The sequence below is a fragment of the Felis catus genome, chromosome A1 (assembly GCF_018350175.1).
Source record: "Felis catus isolate Fca126 chromosome A1, F.catus_Fca126_mat1.0, whole genome shotgun sequence".
Lineage (NCBI taxonomy): Eukaryota > Metazoa > Chordata > Mammalia > Carnivora > Felidae > Felis > Felis catus.
Genome location: NC_058368.1, coordinates 179,580,768 through 179,600,093, shown reverse-complemented (window position 1 = coordinate 179,600,093; position 19,326 = coordinate 179,580,768). Strand labels below are relative to the sequence as shown.

Here is a 19,326-nt window from a genome sequence, read left to right as displayed (position 1 = left end):
TGGCATGGGTTCCACTGTATTCTTCTCAAAAACTCTTGAACTGACATAGTACCTGGTGCCATAGCAGATGCTTAACAGATGTTTGTTAACCTGGAATTGTCTGCAGATGGGTGAGCTGCTGTAGGGTGGAGTGGGAGAGGAAGTCGCTGGAAAAAAGTCTGAAAATGCCGGTCTTAAGGAATCTCCAGGAACACATAATCAGTCTTTTTTTTCCCCCCAGAGACTGCAGTGAAATGCTTACAAGCATTTACTACGAACCAGACCCTGTTCTAAATTCTTCTCATGTATGCTATTTAGTTTTACCAGCAACCCTATGAGGTAGATATACAGATGTTTTATAGATAAGGCAACTGAGGCTAGGAGAGGCTCATTAATTTGTCCAAGGTCAAACAGCATGTAAGTGTGGGCCACGATGTCAGAGCCCACATTCCTTACTACTTTGCTACACTTCCTACATATTCACTTAAATTTCCTGCCATCACTAAGCTTATAATCCTGAGTCTTGTTCTCTAGGGAGATGGCCCCAACGCCCATTATACGAAGTTATGGTTATGGTTATGGTTATGGTTATAAGGTATAGTTGAAGATTTTAGGTTTGAGTCTTCCAACAACCTCCTCCTCATCTGTCTTGGTCCTTCAATGCAACCAGAGAGGAAAGGGCTTGGTGGGAGAGAATCAAGCAGGCTGGTCTACGATCGCAGGCCTCCAGGCGTGATGGTGAACACAGTCTCCAGTTTTTATTTTTCCCCTAACATTTCCCCAGTCTTAAGGCATACCCTTCACACTGTTTTGCAATTCTTAAGGAACCAATGGAGAATATATTCCAAGATAGAAGTTTTTTTTCTTAAGGGAATAAAAACACAAACCAATCAAAAATCTGTCAACAGTGGTGTTTCTGGTGTTGGCAGCTTATACACCCACACAGGCACTGGGTTTTTTTCATGGACGTAGAGTAATTTAAGTGTAGACACCGCAGGCGATAAAATTGCACAAAGAAAACCCTGTCCATAATTCTGAGTTAGTAACAATGGTCAGTGTTTGATGTTGATACAAATGAGGCCAAAGGAAGAAAAAGCCACATTCATGGGCTGTTTGAATGTCTGGCCTCTAAATGATTGGCTCAAGGAACATAACACAATCTTAGTTCTGGTGGGACAAGCAGACTTCTATCCTACCAGAAACAAAATAAATCTTGCAATAATTTAAAAATATATATTTGCCACACATATGCATTTAAATATATAATCTAATTATTGACTTCACATCTAATTAAAGAGTAAATGCGAACTCTGGCTTAGGGCTAAGAACACCATTGTGTTCTGCTCTTTGGAAAAACTGAGCTAACACCAAGGCAACTCAACCCCTCAAATACTGCATGCTGCATTAACATTTCATAGAAGTCAAATTCCTCTCTAGCCTGTTTCCTTATCTGTAAAATGAGGAAACTGGATAATACAACATCATAATCTCCTCCAAATTCCTGACAGTTATGTTTTCTTTTCCTAGCACCTAAATTCAGAATAGTCCTGGATTTAAATCTCAGCGTGGCAAGTTACCTTAATTTTAGAGCTTCAGGGTTTTTTCTCCATGAAAAGTACATGATAATTAAAAAAGATTTAAATTTTAATAAAAAACGCGCCTGGGTGGCGCAGTCGGTTAAGTGTCCGACTCTTGATCTCGGCTCCAGTCATGATCTCACAGTTTGTGAGTTTGAGCCCCACATCAGGCTCTGCGCTGACAGCGTGGAGACTACTTGGGATTCTGTCTCTCCTCTCTGCCCCTCCCCAGCGTGTGTGCTCTCTCTCTCGCTCAAAATAAATAAACTTTAAAAAATTTACAAAAAAATTAAAAATGTTCAAGTGTAAAGCAAAAATATGCCCACCAATTAGATTCCACAATTATTTTCCTTTTGCTGTATTTGTTTTACTCTGAACCATGTAAGGTAAATTATGGAAATCAGGATGTTTGATTTCTGCATGCATCTCAAAACCTTAAGAGGCTTTCCCAGATAACTAGAGTACCATTATCACATTTAGCAAAATTAATAAACGATTCCCCAACATTGTGTTCGTGATATCTAATCCATGTTCAGATTTCTCCATTTGTCTCAAAATTTTATTTTATATATTCGTTTCTTCAAACCAGGCTTCAATTAAGAGCAAGGCACTGAATTTGGTTATTATATTTGTCTCTAAAGTCTCCTTTTAAAATAATTGTTTTGAAGTAAAACATATACATAGAAAAATAAACAAATGTAAATTTTGTGGCTAGAAGCACTTTCACCTAGTGGAACAGATCCACAAAACCTCTACTCAGATCTAGAAACATGATGGCACACCCCAGAAACCCTCGAATGCTCTCTTCCATTTATAGCCCTCCAATGATAAACACTACCTTGACTTTTAATACCATAAATTAGTTTTGCCTATTTTGAAGATTACATAAATGGAATCAGGTAATATATATTCTTTTATGTCTGGCTTTTGTCACTCATTCTGTTTCTGAGATTTGTCGTGTTGTTACATATTGCAGTCGTTTTGTGTTGGTGTAACTTTTCATTTTCCATCAGTCTATTCCATTATATGAATATACCACAATCTATCTTTTCTCATGGTGATGATCGTTTGGCCTGTTTCCAATTTGGGGCTATTATGGATAGTGCTCCTATGAACATTCTTGTGTATATCTTTTTATGGGATGTATAGCCAAGAAAGGAATTGCTGGGTCACAGGGTATGTGTATATTCAGCTCTAGCTGATACTGCCAAAGAGTTTTTCAGAGTAATTGCTTTAGTTTTCTTCCTCAGAAATTTGTATTATAAATGTGATAGAAAGACTTTGACTTCTGTATCTATCGCTTTGTATTTAATCCTCTTAATCTCTGTATTAACTTCTTATTGATTGAAAAACTACTCCTTTCTATTTTTCATTTCTCTTAAGACATCATCTATTACATTTATATGCCCTTGAATTGTATCTAGATTAATATGTATGTATATATTTTTGGTGTAAAACAATAACCACATTTATTTTGCTTCTGAATCTGTTGTTCAAGTAGGGATTGGCACAGTCAACTTTTAAAAAAAATAACCTTTTTATAGAATAGATTTATATGTACATAAAGTTGGGAAGATAGCACAGAGCAATCTCATATATCCCCTGCCCAGTTTCCTCTATCATTAATGTCTTACATTAGTACCTTTGCCACAATTAATGAGCCAATATTGATACATTATTATGAACCAAAGTCAATACTTTATTTCGATTCCCTTAGTTTTTACCTGTATGTTTTTTTTCCCCCTTTTTTCGGATACTATCAAGGATGCCACATTATAGTTAGTCATCATGTCTCCTTATGTTCCTTTTAGCTCTGACAGCTTCACTGACTTTTGTTTTTGATGACTTTGACAGTTTTGAGGACTGTTTAGATGTTTTTAAGAATGTCCCTCAACTGGAATTTTTCTGATGTTTTTCTCATTAGAATGTAGGTAGGGGTTTTTGAGCTGGAGATCACAGATGTAAACTGCTATTTTCATTACATCATATCAAAGGTACATACTATCAACATGACTTACCACTTTGGACATTGGCCTTGATCATCTGGCTGAGATAGTAGTGTGTGTCACATTTCTCCACTGTTAAATTACTATGCTCTGCCCTTTTTCATACAGTACTCTTTTGAAGGAAGTCACTGTGCAAAGCCTCCATTTAAGGAGTGGAGAGTTATGCTCCTCCTCCTTAAGAACAGAAAATCTACATAAATCATTTAGAATTCTCCTGAATGGGAGATTTCTCCTCTCCCCATTCATTTATTTATTCAATCGTTTACTTATGTTTCAGTATGGACTCATGAATATTTTATACTTTGGTTATAACCCAATACTGATTTGCTTCTTTGTTGCTGAAATGGTTTCAGCTTTGGCAATTAGCTCTTTTGGTTTGCTTCTATGTTCTTTTCATATATCCCCTAATTGTGGGTTTTGTCTTGTTTTGTTTTGAGCACTTCCTTTCTGGTACAACCTATCTCATACCAAGTCCTAAAATCAACCCATTTCTCCAAGAGTCTTAGCTCCCTTTCATTGGACAATGGTATTAGAAACCAAGATCAGGACAGTAGGTATGGTCACTGCTGCTGCGGTGTCACTGCCTCTAGGCTCTCCTGCTAAGAGAACAAGGACACATCTGCTTGTGTACAAGCCTATGTATATTTACATATCAATATATTTCTTTTTTTTATATCTATTTATTTCTATATATATCCATCTATATTAAGTGAACATATCTTTATCAGACTAAACATTTGTTCATACTGATGTCTCCAACTCTTATCCATTGCCACAAAGATCATTATAGTTTTCTTCATTGCTTGTCTGTAACCATGCATTTCAGCAATGAGAAACCTGTCTCTACCATCCACCATCCATTGTTCAATTCCAACACACAGGTACAGTGATTTCAGAGTAACCCATACTCCTGTGGGAAATTTTATCAACCACAGTACAGTTCATGTATGTGGTTCCCTCTGCTCATTTTCAAATTCATTTAGGTCAGCAACTTTCCCCATTACCTTTAAGAGGTTGATTCATACATTCATCATCACAGTCTGTATTCCATGTTGGGATCCTCCAATTTTCTAAATGATTTTTAGAAATGTTCATACATTAAGGTTCACTCTCTATGCTATAAAATTCTATGGGCTTTCATCAATGCAAATGTCATATATTCACTATTTTAGTATCATACTGCACAATTTCACCACCCTAAGCCCCTCCTTTCCCATGGTTTCACCTATTCAGCCCTCCATCCCCTCTTCTCTGCACCCCTAAACACTGAACTGAACTGTAAGATATGACTATATTTAGCTTTGTAAGAAACTGCTAAATTGTCTTCCATAGTGGCTATAGTATTTTGCGTTCCCACAAGCAATAAATGAGAGTCCCTAGTACCCTACCTTCTCACCACCAATTAGTATTACCAGTTTTTAGTATTTTAGCCATTATAATTAAGGGGGGGGGGAGTGATAGTTCATTGTTGTTTAATTTGCATTACCCTAGAAAAGTGGTATCAAGAATTTTACATATGCTTACTTGCCATTTGCATATATTTGATGCAGTACTTGTTCAAATCTTTTGCCCATTTCTTTCTCTTTGGGGGGGGGGGTAGAAGTGTTTTCTTATTGTTAAATTTTTGAAAGTTCTTTGTATATATTGTATGCAAGTCAGATATGCATTTTTCAAAAATTTTTTCCCCGTCTGTGACTGGTCTTTTCATTCCCCTAACAGTGTTCTTTGTGGAACATAAGTTTTTAATTTTAATAAAGTTCAATTGATCAAGTTTTTTTCTTCTTTTATAGATCATGCTTTTGTTGTTATGTCAAGAAACATATTCCTAAACCCAACGTCATGTACATTTTTTCTCTTGCCTCTCCTAGAAGTCTAGTAGTTTTACATTTTACATTCAGGTCTATGATCCACTTTGAATTGAATTCTGTGTAAGATATAAGGTTTATATCTAGGTTCAATTATCTACATATGAACATCTAATTGTCCCAGTATCATTTGTTGAAAAGACTATTTCTCCATTGAATTGTCTTTGCACTTTTGTTAAAAGCCAGTTGACTATATTTGAATGAGTCTATTTCTGTTTTTTTTTTATTCTGTTCTGCTAATTCATATGTCTATTACTTCATCAATACCATGCTGTCTTGATTACTGTAGATTTACAGTAGGTCTTGAAAATGGATAGTGTGATTCTCCAAGTTCATTCTTCTTCTTCAGAGTTGACAGCATTTATTTTTAAATTAGTTCTTTTAGGGGCGTCTGGGTGGCGCAGTTGGTTAAGCGTCCGACTTCAGCCAGGTCACGATCTCGCGGTCCGTGAGTTCGAGCCCCGCGTCAGGCTCTGGGCTGATGGCTCAGAGCCTGGAGCCTGTTTCCGATTCTGTGTCTCCCTCTCTCTCTGCCCCTCCCCCGTTCATGCTCTGTCTCTCTCTGTCCCAAAAATAAATAAACGTTGAAAAAAAAAATTTAAATTAGTTCTTTTATTTCAAAATCATTCCCTGCGTTCTTTATCCTTCCTTTCAAATCCTATTTTTCTCTAATCATCTAAATTCTGAGTTTTTTTAATTCAAATTTATGTTGTATTTTTATAGTTTGTAAGACCTTAAATTTGTGTAGCTGGTTTTGAACTATTCTATTATAGTTTTCATCTGTTTTGTGGGTACCACTTTCTTGCATGTTTTCATTGTTTCTAGAAAGGTTATTATACTTCTTACTTTTTTAATTTTTCTTATGAAAAAGCACTTTGTATGAGCTTCAACCATAATCTTTTTGGTTATTTCTTAAATGAAAGAAATTCCTGTAGTTTTATGAGGAAGGGGTGGGAATTGATAGCTTTTTTAACTTCAAGAGTCTAGAGTTCATTCTTGCTTTGCTTTTTTTTATTCTTTTTTTTTTTTTTTTTTTTTTTTTTTTGCACAAAATAATGAAAACCATGGCCTTGTATTTTCTGAGATCTAACTCTTCTGGTGATTTCTAACACTTTCACGAAGAAGTTCTCTTTTCATTTCTACTATTGTTCCTGTTCTGATCAACTACTCTCAGGTTACTTATTAATTACTTATTAATGCTAGGCCTTTCTTTGAAAAAGAGCCCTGTTTTTGTTAAAGAATTTATAGGGCCCAGAATACTCCAACTACTATATAAGTCATTATCACATCATGGTTCCTCTGTACTTACCATGAAGTGCATCTAATCCAGCTCCCCTCCATTTTTGGCAGCCTTTTTCAAGCTGGCCACTGTGTTTTCCAATGACTACATATTAGTCATTTAAGTGATCTCCTGTTCCCAGAGTCATAAGAATTTCAGTTGGCTTGCCTCTGCTTTGTCCCACACAGATGAGATAACACAATGGTTTTGTAAACATCGATTGTTTTTCCCTGTCTACTTTTATCAGGGGTGCAAGAGTTTACTAAGATACTTTATAAACTAGTTTTATTGTAGATGTTGTGTGTGTCTTTGGCTTTGCTATCCTAGTTGTTTCGCATTTTTTTATATAGGAGAGGGATCTTTAAATATTAAACCAACCTTGTATTCCTTGAATAATTCAAGCTTGGTTGTTAATATATCTTTTTCATGTACCACTAAATTCTCTTTGCTAATATGTTATTAGGAAATTCATATAAATATTAATAAAATATGTTGATTTATATTTTTTCCTGAAATGTTTTTGCTGGATTTTGCCATAAAAATTATACTGTCCAAATGACAAATGTCCATTCTTTTTAAACAATAAGTTTATGTTGATATTATTTATTCCTTAAAACTTTGGTAGAATTCACTAGTTAAGCCATCTGAGTGTAGATGGATTTGGGTGGGGTGTTTCAGTTGAAGATTTAATTTCTTTAATATAGGACTATATAGACTTTCTATCCCTTCTTGCTTCAGTTTTTAATTTCACTTAATCTTTAAAATCATTGAACTAAAGTTGTCCAAAATTTCTTCTTGGGGCATCTGGGTGGCTCAGTTGACTGATCATCCAACTTTTGACCTTGGCTCAGGTCATGATCCCAGGGTTGTGGGATCTAGTCCTGTGCTGGGCTCCTGCTGAGCATAGAGCCTGCTTGGGGTTCTCTCTCTCCCTCTCTCTCTGCCCCTCCCCTGCTTACATGCTCTCTCTCTCTCCCAAAATAAATTAACTTAAAAAAACTACTCTTTTATCATTTTAATCTGTAAAATTCATACAAATGTCCTCCTTTTTATCTTTCATACTGGCAATTGGAAAGACTACTTCTTTCTTTTTGTATTCCTTTGTTCTGTTTTATTTTTGTTTTGAGAGAGAGAGAGAGAGAAAGAGAGAGAGCTGGGGGTAGGGGCAGAGGAGAGAGAGGGAATCTTAAGCAGGCTCCATGCTCAGCATGGAGTCCTACGCAGCGCTTGATCCCACGACCCTGGGATAATGATCTGAGCCAAACTCAAGAGTTGGATGTTTAACCAACTGAGACACCCAGGTGCCCCTCTGTTTTGTTTTATGATCAGTCTTGTTAGTTTTTATAATTTTATTGTTGTAAGAATGAAAGTTTGGCCTTTCAGAGTTTTAAAATATATATATATATATATATATATATATATATATATATATATATTATTTAAAATATATATATATATTTCATATAATATATATATATATATATATATATATTTCATATACTTCTGCTTTTACTGACTTCCTTTCTTCTATTGTTTTGTTCTTTCTCTAGCTTCTTAAGATGGGTTCTTTCATCAAGATTTTATCCTTACTTCATTTTAAGTATATGATAGCATATATCATAACTTGAATAATATAGCTTAAAGACTATACACTATCTTCTGAGCATGGCTTTGGCTATAATCCATTGTGTGATATACAGTGTGTTTATTAACATTCAGAAAATATATCTTCCAGTTTCCATGTGATAGTTTAAGATTTTATTTAGAAGTATAATACTCAATTTCCAAATATATTGAACTTTTCAGTTATTGTTTTCTTATTGACTTCTTAAATATTTCTGCTGCTGTAGTCAGAGAAAATATTCCATATGATTTCAACCCTTTGATATTTGTTGAGACCTGACTGTAGACCAGTGCTTGATAAAAATTTCATATGCACCTGAAAAAAAATGTTTATTCTACATTTTTTGGTTGCAGTGTTCTCTACATATGATTTGGGTCAGATCTGCAAAGTTTGTCATATTATTCCACATTATTATGAATAATACTTCATATTGTCACTAATATCATAATAATCCATGTTGTTACTAATAACTGTATCTGTTTATCCCACTAATTACAATAACAGTATCTTAACTATGAATATAAACTTATCTATCCTTTTAATTATGTCAATATTTGCTTTGTGTATTTTTAGGCTATGTTTTTAAACACATACAAATACAGATTCTCTCTATTTTTCTGGTGTATTTACTCCTTTATCATTATGAAATAGCCTTCTTCATCTCCAACAGTGTTACTTTTTTAAAAGTCTATTTTATGTAGTATTAACAGAATCACACCAACCTTCTTTTGGTTCATATTTTCATGGTATCTTTTCCATCCTTTTACTCTCAATTTGTCTCTATCTTCATGCTTAATGTTTGTCTTTGTATAAAGCATATAATTATTGTTTGTTATTTTATCTACTCTGCCTTTCAAATGGAGGAGTAACCTGTTTACATACAAAATAATTGTGATATTTCTGTGTTTAAGATCATCCTCTATTTGTTTTCTCTTTGTCTTATTTGTCCTATGTTCCTTTCTCTTTCCTTTTACCCCTGATTTGAATGAATCATATTTCTCTTTGTGTCATTCTATGTCCTTTCTTCCTCTACTAGGCTATTGTATTTTTTAAACCATTCTTTCTAGAGGCTATCCTACAGATTGCAACATGCATCCTTGATTTGATAAGGCAATAAACATTAGTGCTATTATCACTTCCTGGTTAATTCAAAGATCTTAGAACACTTATACTCTATTGACCCTTCCAACTTTTTGCTACTGTTTATATCTTAAGCTTCTTTTAATCTGCAACTGCCAACTCCCATGTCTTTCATGACATTGATTTTTGAAGAGACCAAGGCAGTTGTCTTGTAGAATGTCCTACCTACGGGATTTGTTTATGTTTCTTGGTTTCATTTAACTCGATCCTCTACCCTATCCTCTTTTGGGAAACCAAAAGTGAGATGTAGCTAAATTAGATGTAGGGAAGACATATTTAACAATACAACTTTAAAGGCAATGCTCTGAATTTTATATTGTCATGTCAGGGACACAGTCATTCTAACCTCATAATATTGTATAGATTAAATGAGATGGCATACGTCAAGTGTCTGTGATGCTATCTGACACATAGTAAATAAAGAGCACAGTTTCTCACCCTCAGCACTGTTAATATTTTAGATCAGATAATTTTCTGTTGTGGGAACTGTCCTGTGCATTGTAGGATGTTTAGCAGCATTCCTGACCTCCACCCATTTTACACCAGTAGCATCCTCCAGTCGTGACCACCAAAAATGTCTCCAGACATTGCCAAGTATTCTCTGGGTGGGGATGGGGGGTGGGGGGGATTGGTCCCAGTTCAGAACCACTGGTAAGGAACAAAAACCCAAGTATTTGATAAGTATTCCACAAGCACTAACCATCATGCCTTGTGCAAAGCTCTGAGATTAAGACCTAATGAAACAGGATTTCTGACTTCAACACATTTATGGTTTTGGGGAGGAACAATCAGGCAAGTAGAGAATTAACACATGGTATGATCAGTGCTGTCATAAGGACAATCATTGCTGTATGTGAAGAGAAGCACCTTACTCAGTCTACAGCAGAGGCCTTTCACGGAAGAATGAAGAACTCAGATTTGAGATGTGAGGGACAGAATTCTCTCTCCTTCCTCATTAAGGCTCAAGAGATCGAACCAATAAAGACCATTCATAATGAAAATCAGTACTTCAGAAATGAATTATCAAAACCCATAACATTTCTAGGCTGTATTTCAAAGTATGACAAAGATGAATCTACCACAAAATATGGAGACACAGGTAAGGGAAGCCAGGAGTGAGAGCTACAGACGGCACAATCAGCCATCTACTTCTTTAGCTGTTAACAACAAATATGTTACATTTTCCCACTCTATAGCCCTCATCTGTCTGGGAGCAGACTGGAAAACCAACACCAGAATAACACATCAGGATAATGTCACATACACCCTCCCCCTCACTGACACCGGGAAACCCTAACTAAAGGGGCCCATCTAACTGTGCACACTGAGCCAGCTACCTCTACTTCCATTCTCCTTCTTGCCCAACCATTTCTTTAGATCACTTGCACTATTAGTCAGAGACTGGTTACCTTTTCACTAACCCCATTTCCTCTATTTCCTGGGCATATAGCTTGATTACCTTTCCTAGCCTCTCCTGCAGATTACTGTGGCCACGTGAACAATTTCTAATCCAAGGTATATAATGGTGAAAGTGATATATACTCTTTCTAGGTCTTGCCCATGAAAACCTTCCACGTGCAACCCTTCATGCTGTTTTCCAGTGGCTTGATTCAGACACACATTGGTACCTTGGAAGCCAAGGTTTAATGATAGTGGAGCTGAAGAGTAAAAGGAGTCTGTGTCCCCAACTCTCCCCTTGAAGGGGAGAGGCCCAGAAACCAAGAACACCCTTACTGGGTTTGATATGAATAAGAGGTAAACTTCCACTGTGTTAAGCTGTGAGATTTGAGGGTTTATCTAGTACAGCAGCTAGCATTAGCTTCTTAATACACCAAAGTAGAGAAACAGCCAGGTTTACCCTGCAATTGTAATCCCCTCAGTCCCCCAGACATGCACAGTATTTCAGCTGTGTTCACCATGCCAAAGAAAAGTGCCTTTTGCCAGCATATTTCACTGATATTCCCTGGAGTTAAGTGCGTATGTGAGAGGCCATTTGCAGGGCCACTGCTAAAGATCACACTTCATCTAATGTCCGAGCACAGAGGTATGAAAGGGTGTGGGACTTTGATGTCAGACAGATGTGGCTTTAAATTTTGTCTGCCCCCCACCCTTGACATTTCTTTGGCTTCACCTCCCTGAGCCTTTGTTTCTTCATCTGCAAAATGAGGGTAGTAACACCTCACAGGAATTTTATGGGGATAAAATAACAGATAGCACATAAAACATCAGCATAGTTCCCAGCATGTCTAAGGCACTCAATTAGTTCCCTCCCAACAATCATGAAATGAATAAATTAGGAGTTTGCTTACCCTTCTAATCAGAAGACTAAGCAAGAGGTGGCCTTTTCACAAAGGACTGTACAGGGGCGCCCGGATGGCTCAGTCGGCTCAGTGTGCGACTCTTGATTTTGGCTCAGGTCATGATCTTACAGTTCATGAGTTTGAGTCCCACATCGGGCTCTTTGCTGGCAATGCGGAGCCTGCTTAGGATTCTCTCTCTCCTCCTCTCTGTCCCTCCCCCACTCATGTTCCCCCCACCCTCTCAAAATCAATAAACATTAACATAAAACACAAGGGATTATATATTTTACTCTTCCATAGAAATGTTTAATATCTCATACAAAGGAACCAGGTTCAATAAATACTTTTATTTTTCCATTGGTCTAAATAAGGAGAAGAATTTAAAGTTTAAGAAACTTAAAAATATAAATGTAAACAGAGGCAGCATTCATTATTTTTAGAACTCTTTTCTTTTATAAGAAATAAATGTCACATTTTTTAAATGTTTATTTATTTTTGAGAGAGACAAAGACAGAGCATGAGCAGGGGAAGGGCAGAGAGAGAGAGAGGGAGACACAGAATCCGAACAGGCTCTGGGCTCTGAGCCGTCAGCACAGAGTCTGACACGGGGCTCAAACTCATGAACCAAAAGATCATGACCTGAACCAAAGTTGGACACTTAACCGACTGAGCCACCCAGGTGCCTCACATTTTTAAACCAACAACAGAACATATGCTGACCTATGACCTACAAGGAGAGCAATAAATGGGACGGTTCACACAAAAGAGGAGCAGTAAAGGGTTTTGCTGGATAATACCTGTGTTGCGTCAGATGCAATGACTCCAAGGGAAAAGATGGAGGATCACAAAGCTAACACGGTGGTGGCAGGCCCTCCACCGCACCCAACCCCATCTCTGGAGACGAGATTTGGCAACAGGTAAATCGAACAGGATCCTTCTAGGAAGGATGATGGAGCAGGGAGCTGTTGCAGCCCTATTCCCAACTGCAGGAGAAAGAGGCTGAAATGTCAGGCCAACCAGGATGTGGAGGGAAACGGGGAAGAGAGCCGCCCACCAGCATGACTAAGTACTCCTGGGGACAATCCCCACTTAGAGCGCAGGAAGCAAATCTCCAGATGTTATGAGCTGCCAGATGTGATTAACTGAGGAAAGGTGAAGCTGCCCACTTAACCATCTGAGCAGCACCCCATCAAAGTGACCCAAGAGTTTTCTGCAAAGGCATTAATCACCAAAACAAATGGAGGCTCCATCCATCTCCATCCCCACCCCTCTTCATCTCTCCCTCTGATAGTCAGAACAGCAGCCTATTTTTAAACCCTGGCACCACATTCTCTCCTGGAAACATGTGGGCTCCCTGACACAGGCTGATGCTCAGAGGAGATACAGGCACACCAGCGGGACTGCCCACTCTCCCATCCTTCTCCCGTGAGGGGCAGAGGGGGTTCGGGGAGGAGAGGGCCTGACGAGGGAGCCTGCTACCCATGCAGGGGAATAGAGCGTATCTGACACTGGCCTCCATGGCAGGGATAACCGGCTTCTGGCTTCCTTCCTCTGCAAAAGGGAAGGCTGAGGCTTGGGCCAGAAGGACCCCCATGTACAGATACCAATAGCAACGGCTCAAGCCTGGGAAGAAGGAAAACAAAGCCCAGATGCCAAATCTAGCATCTTTTGAAGAGAAAGACTTTAAAAAAAATAAAATAAAGCAAAAGAGTTTAAAAGGATCTCCATGTCTCTTTAACATGCATCTGATGTGCTTTAAATAAAACAGCAAACATTTTATTAAACATTGGAGACTTTTTTTTTGGCAAGGTCGCAATGAAGTCAATTTACAAAAAAAAAAAAAAAAGACTTTTCAAGAAAGGAGGTTGTATTATACTTACAATCGCTCCAGCTGCTTCAGATCCTGGAAGGCGCCTCTCTCGATGACGCTGACCTGGTTGTCTTCCAGATGCCTAGAACCACAGAGACAGCAGCGGTCAAGGACAAGCGGTCTAAGGGGTCTCCATGCTAGGCATCAGGCCCAGCGGGCATGGTCACTCAGCCCCTCCCACAACACTCTGCCCTGCCCCCCGCCCCCCAACTGGGATCAGTCTGGTGGGACAAGATAATTCACATGCCAGCTTGGTGTCACGGTAACCAGGGTTTCGCCGCCTGCACACTTCTACCTGACAGATTGGTTTCCATGCCTCTATTTTAAGAATGTTCTCAGCAAATGTCCCCCCAAGCACTGCAGGATGTTGCACAGAAAAGGAAGAGGTAAAAGCAGCTTCTTATGAAAACCACACATATATTCAGCATCTCTTCCCTTGGAGCTCCCTCCTCTAAGGATTCAAAAATACTTCATTAAAAAGGGCCTTCTCTGTGCACTGTCTCTGGGTCACCTAGCAGGAAGGGTGACCCTATTGTTGGACAACTGCCCATGCCAGAAACTCTGCTTGCTCAGGGCCTGGCTGTTCCCAACATCTGGGTGATGGTCACAAAAGCTAGTCCAGCCACAAACTCTGCTGACCTCCAAAGTCCTCCACTAATTAAGTGAGGTTGATTTCTGCATACGCCATATCCTAAGAATTGAGTATACAATGAAACATTTGTTTTCCTAATTTAAAAAAAATGGCAGCCTAAAATGGATTAGCTGAACAGTAGGGAAGGGAAATATGGAGGCTGCACAGTTTCCATCTAGGACTAACCCTGGTCACTGAATGAGACTTAGGAGGATGCATCTGTGATTGGAGGATGTTTGTTTGGAAGGTAGAGTCTAGGGTTCCTCTGGATTAGGCAGGAGGAGGGGTGCCCTGAAGCACCTGAAGGAAAATCAGAAGGACAGAAGGAAACTTTAGGGAAGGTTTGGCCTTCATTTCAGAACAACTGCATCTATGCTAGTCCACCACCTCCAAGGCATTTTATAACCCCTATACTTCTTGGGCTTAACACTTGGGTCTTTGCATTTATTTTCAAGTCCATCTTTCCCACTATGCGTAAGGACTAAGAACGTGAGAACTTTTTTTTTTTTTTTTAATATTTTTGAGAGAGAGACAGAGCGTGAGCAGGGGAGGGGCAGAGAGAAAGGGAGACACAGAATCCGAAGCAGGCTCCAGGCTCTGGGCTGTAAGCACAGAGCCCAACACAGGGCTCGAACCCACAGACTGTGAGATCATGACCTGAGCCGAAGTCGCATGCTTAACCAACTGAGTCAACCAGGCGGCCCAAGAAGGTGAGAACTTCTGCTTGTCATCATATTCCTAGCCCTAACACAGTTGCCTAGCACAGCAGCCACCTAATAAAGGCTTTTGACAAATGAAAAGCTAAAGAGGACTTTGGGCTGCATAACATATTGATTTTATATCAAGGAAAAGTCCTAGTCTAGGATGTATGAGGTGTCTGACTGAGACTATCAGAATGATAAGAGTATTTTGTTTGGGTTCAATGACATTCTACATTTTTGTGAGTTTTTTTTTTTTTTTTACAAATAATTAAAAATCACTATCACATCACATCACATCACAAAAGAAACTCCTTTTGAAAAATCAGCTCCTGCATTTCCAAATACCAACAATTGGCGGGAATTGAGTATGGGGTCAGGCAAGGCACACAGGCTCCTCAGTCTTCCACCGTCCTCACCTACTCCAGTCTGTACATTCATGTTACTCTGCCTCTGGAGGCTGGCCCTCCTTACTTAACAGATATGGACACCATGGAGCAGGGAGGCTAAGAGACTCACCCAAGGAAAAATTATTTGTATATTGGGTAGACTCCCTAACTCCCAGTCTGGTGTGCTTGCCAAATCTGGTGTAAAATCCCTTTCCTGCTTTCTTACCGGCTGCTGGGGTGACATTGGGCTATCTAGTCAACCTCTCAGGGACTCTGTTTCATTTGTAAAATTAAAATAAATAAATAAATAAATAAATAAATAAATAAATAAATAAATAAATAAATAAATAAAATCACATAAGTCCTTGTCTGAATAAAAATGGAACCGAGTGTATAAATTATCTAGCCCAGGATCTGGAGTACAATTAGAGGCTTAATAAATGTTCTTTTTCTTCCCTTCTCTCCCTCTCCATTTTGCCATATGGCAAGGAGTGCCTTGGAATGCTAACAGACTCACACTAGCACATCTTGCTAACCAGGGAGCTAGTTCAATATTAGTGGCTGGGGGTTTGTTTAGCTGGGTTTTTACTATCAATCAATCCATCACAGAGCTTGTTGTGATTACTTCCCAATAATAACAAGGAGCAACACGATGGGGACTGAGTGTCATATTCTCACTGGGTTTCTGAAGGAGTTTAACTCCAACTTCCTATGATGAATCTTTTAGTTCTGCTTCTTTCAGAAAGGGGGGTAAAAAAAATGCAAATATATCTTTGTTAGATATCTTCCCCTTCTCCACTTTGCTCAGGCTCTGGGAAGCTAACTTTTATCACTTCAAGAAGCTTCTCTGACTTTGCCTTCCAGTTGGGTTTAGCCAATGGAAGTCACCAGCAAGAGATGAGAGGGCAGGACAAAAGTGAGACTGAGGGATTTATTGCCACCTCCTTCCCTGCCAAGTCATTTCAGGTTGATTGTGTCCCTCTACCTAAGACCATAGGTCCAATTATCAGGTAGCTCCTACCTTTGTAGGCTTAGATAACTACTTCCTCCCACTGCTCCTTGAGGCCAGAGGGCTGCTGGGGCTCTTTGTTGTCACTATACCCAGGAAACTGCACCATGTCTCCTTGGTTTCTCTTAACTTTGCCCACACTTTGGTAAATAATTCTTTATTTAGCTCTGAGTGCCATCTTTTTCCTGCTGGCATCCTGACTGGTAAGGTAGCTAGGGTTCCTTTCTAGATCTAATTCCTAGATCTATCAGAGTCCAGCCTAGTACCTGACTTTTAGAGGCTCAATGAATAATCAACATTTGATGAATCAATGAATCAGTGAATGCAGACGTTGTGAACCTTCCTTCGAGAATCCTAGGCTGGGATGCAGTTCAGGAGAATGTGCTAATGCCACTGATATCACTCTCGTTTTACTGACCAGATGCAGGAGGTCAGGGATCCAGGAAAGGCTGGAAGACCAGAAGGCTGCCCATGGTTTGAGTCTGTTCTGAGTTAAAGACACACAGACTGTGTTCATTTTCAGCTCTTTTGGCACTGTTATTTTTTTAGTTTTAACACTGGATCAGAATCGGAAATCGCCCCTTGTGATGATGGCTGGGTGGATTTTAACTCTTTTATTAACCCCATTTGGGATAAAGCTGGTTCCCACATTGTGGGCATAGCAGAGTTCTTGCAACAGAGTACTAAGAAAGGGAATATAATTGATACCACCAGAAGAGAGCCTTCCTCACTCCCACTCTGTGGGACAAAGGATTGTTATGGGCAATTCTTATATCTTCTTGAATGTACTTTATTTGGGGAAAATTGCCTTTCGATGAGACCAAAGTTCCCTAATCTCCATTTTATCTGCTTTTGCCCATTCACCTGCACTGTATTAACAGTTCTGCATGGAAATAGGTGGCAAACTCAAATTATTCAGGACTATTGAGTCTTTTCTGGCTTCACTATAAATTGTAAATAAGAAACAGATATAGGGAATGTGCTAAGGTGTGATGAAAGCTTTTCAAAAAAGATAGTTGTCTAGGTTACTCAGCTGAGAAGAATAGAGTGAGGGAAAATATGGTTTAAATGTCTGGGTATTTTACTGGTGTTAGAAAGCATTTCAGCTATCCCACCTAGCAGATTCTTTCACAGTAATAAAGGGCCACTTGAATGGAATTGTCTTTGAGTTGATAAGGAAGGTAATGAAACACAGTATATTAACAGTGTCTATAAAGCAGGGGAGGGGCAGTGTTTTGGCATTGGTTATCAAAATAAGAAGAATGTGCCAATTAAACAAAAGATAAACTGGAGTCAAAGAAATGCTGTAGACCATCCAGAGGATATTAATACGATCTTTTGTGATTATTTTAAACTTTCTTATTTGTAGAGAGCAGATATGGAAATCGGAATTTTTATTAGTCTTCTGATGTAATGGTAACAAAATCAAAGGGTTTTCTTTGCTAACTTGGTTAGAAAATGAAACATTAGGCAAAATTTCTGACTTATGTAAAAGGAAATCTCTTACAGATACAGGGGGCGGAAATGGAAACAGAGAAGTTACATGTTTGTTCTTTAAGCTGTCAAATGACCTGGAATCAGGAGTTTACTGCCTCTATTTCTTCAATAAAATTACCCTGAAACTGAGCCATAGAATTCCCTCAACCTGTCCCAGTCTCAGTTCTGACCCACATACATCTTGTGAGAGCTGCTGGTCATTTCACAGACACGTGACTCCTCAGGACAAAAGAAAGACTGGGCAGAGGGTGGAGTCTCCCCCTTCTGCCCTCCACCTTCTCTCCCCATCCCCCACCACTCCCACCCAGAGGATGGTGAGAGGAGCGTGAACATGTCACAGACTGGAGAACACATCAAGGGGAAAACATCTGTTATCTGGAGGCCTGACATTCAGATCCTAGTGCCCCCACACACTGGTGTTCAGGGAAACTCACATAAGCAACTTACTCGCACATCAGGGCTGCATTTACAAAATGGGTAGGCTGTTTCTTCTTGGTTTTCTAAAATTTCTATAATGTAAATGGACAGCAGCTCTGCACAGAGGTCAGAAAGAACATGTTCAGGGCTCTGATTTCTCTTCCACATGGTTACCTGCCATGTGAAGCTGGGACAACTAAACCAACTATGCCCCTTATTTCTCCTGGGCAGAGAGGAGTTAATAACCACATAACACAGAGCTTGGTCTGTGAAAGGTACCGTATATACATTGGTTGTCATCACCATCATTACTACTATCTACTTCTCTTTTCTAAATATTTTTTTAATTAAAAAATTGTTTTAATGTTTATTTTTGAGACAGAGAGAGAGACAGAGCATGAATGGGGGCAGGGGCACAGAGAGAGGGAGACAGAATCCGAAACAGGCTCCAGGCTCTGGGCTGTCAGCTCAGAGCACAACATGGGGCTCAAACTCAACGACCGTGAGATCATGACCTGAGTGGAAGTTGGACGCTCAACCGACTGAGCCACCCAGGCACCCCAGTACTATCTACTTCTCAATCAGGAAAACAACGTAGCACAAGTAATATTCCACAGGTTGCAGTGAGAATAAATAGACTACATGAAAATGTTAAAACCATAAAGCATTAAATGCACAATTATAAGAGTTAGAAGAACTTATGCCCCCCAAACTCATATGTTGATGTCCTAACCTCCAGGCTATCATAATGTGACCTTATTTGGAGATAAGGTCCTCACTGAGGTAATTCAGTTGAAATGTGGTTATTAGAGTGGGCTCTAATCTGACTGGTGTCCTTATAAAAATAGAAAATGTAAACCAGAGACCTGCATAGAAGGAAGAAAATGTGAGAGACTCAGCAAGAAGACAATTATCTAGAAACCAGGGATTCCCAAGGCCACCAGAAGCTAGAAGGGGGGCCTAGATCAGATCCCCACCCTCTCTCAGCCCTCAAAAGGAAACCAAACCCGCTGACACCTTGGTTTTGGATTTCAGGCCTCAGAAA

General features: G+C 39.1%; 1 protein-coding gene across 1 annotated transcript in view; it reads right to left on the bottom strand.

Annotated features, from left to right (window-relative positions):
* SLIT3 (slit guidance ligand 3) overlaps positions 1-19,326 on the bottom strand; it is a 598,696-nt gene that overhangs the window by 532,362 nt on the left and 47,008 nt on the right. Inside the window, exon 3 of the mRNA XM_023259788.2 lies at positions 13,651-13,722. Coding sequence (XP_023115556.2) covers positions 13,651-13,722 — 72 coding nt within the window. The remainder of the gene's footprint in view (positions 1-13,650; positions 13,723-19,326) is intronic.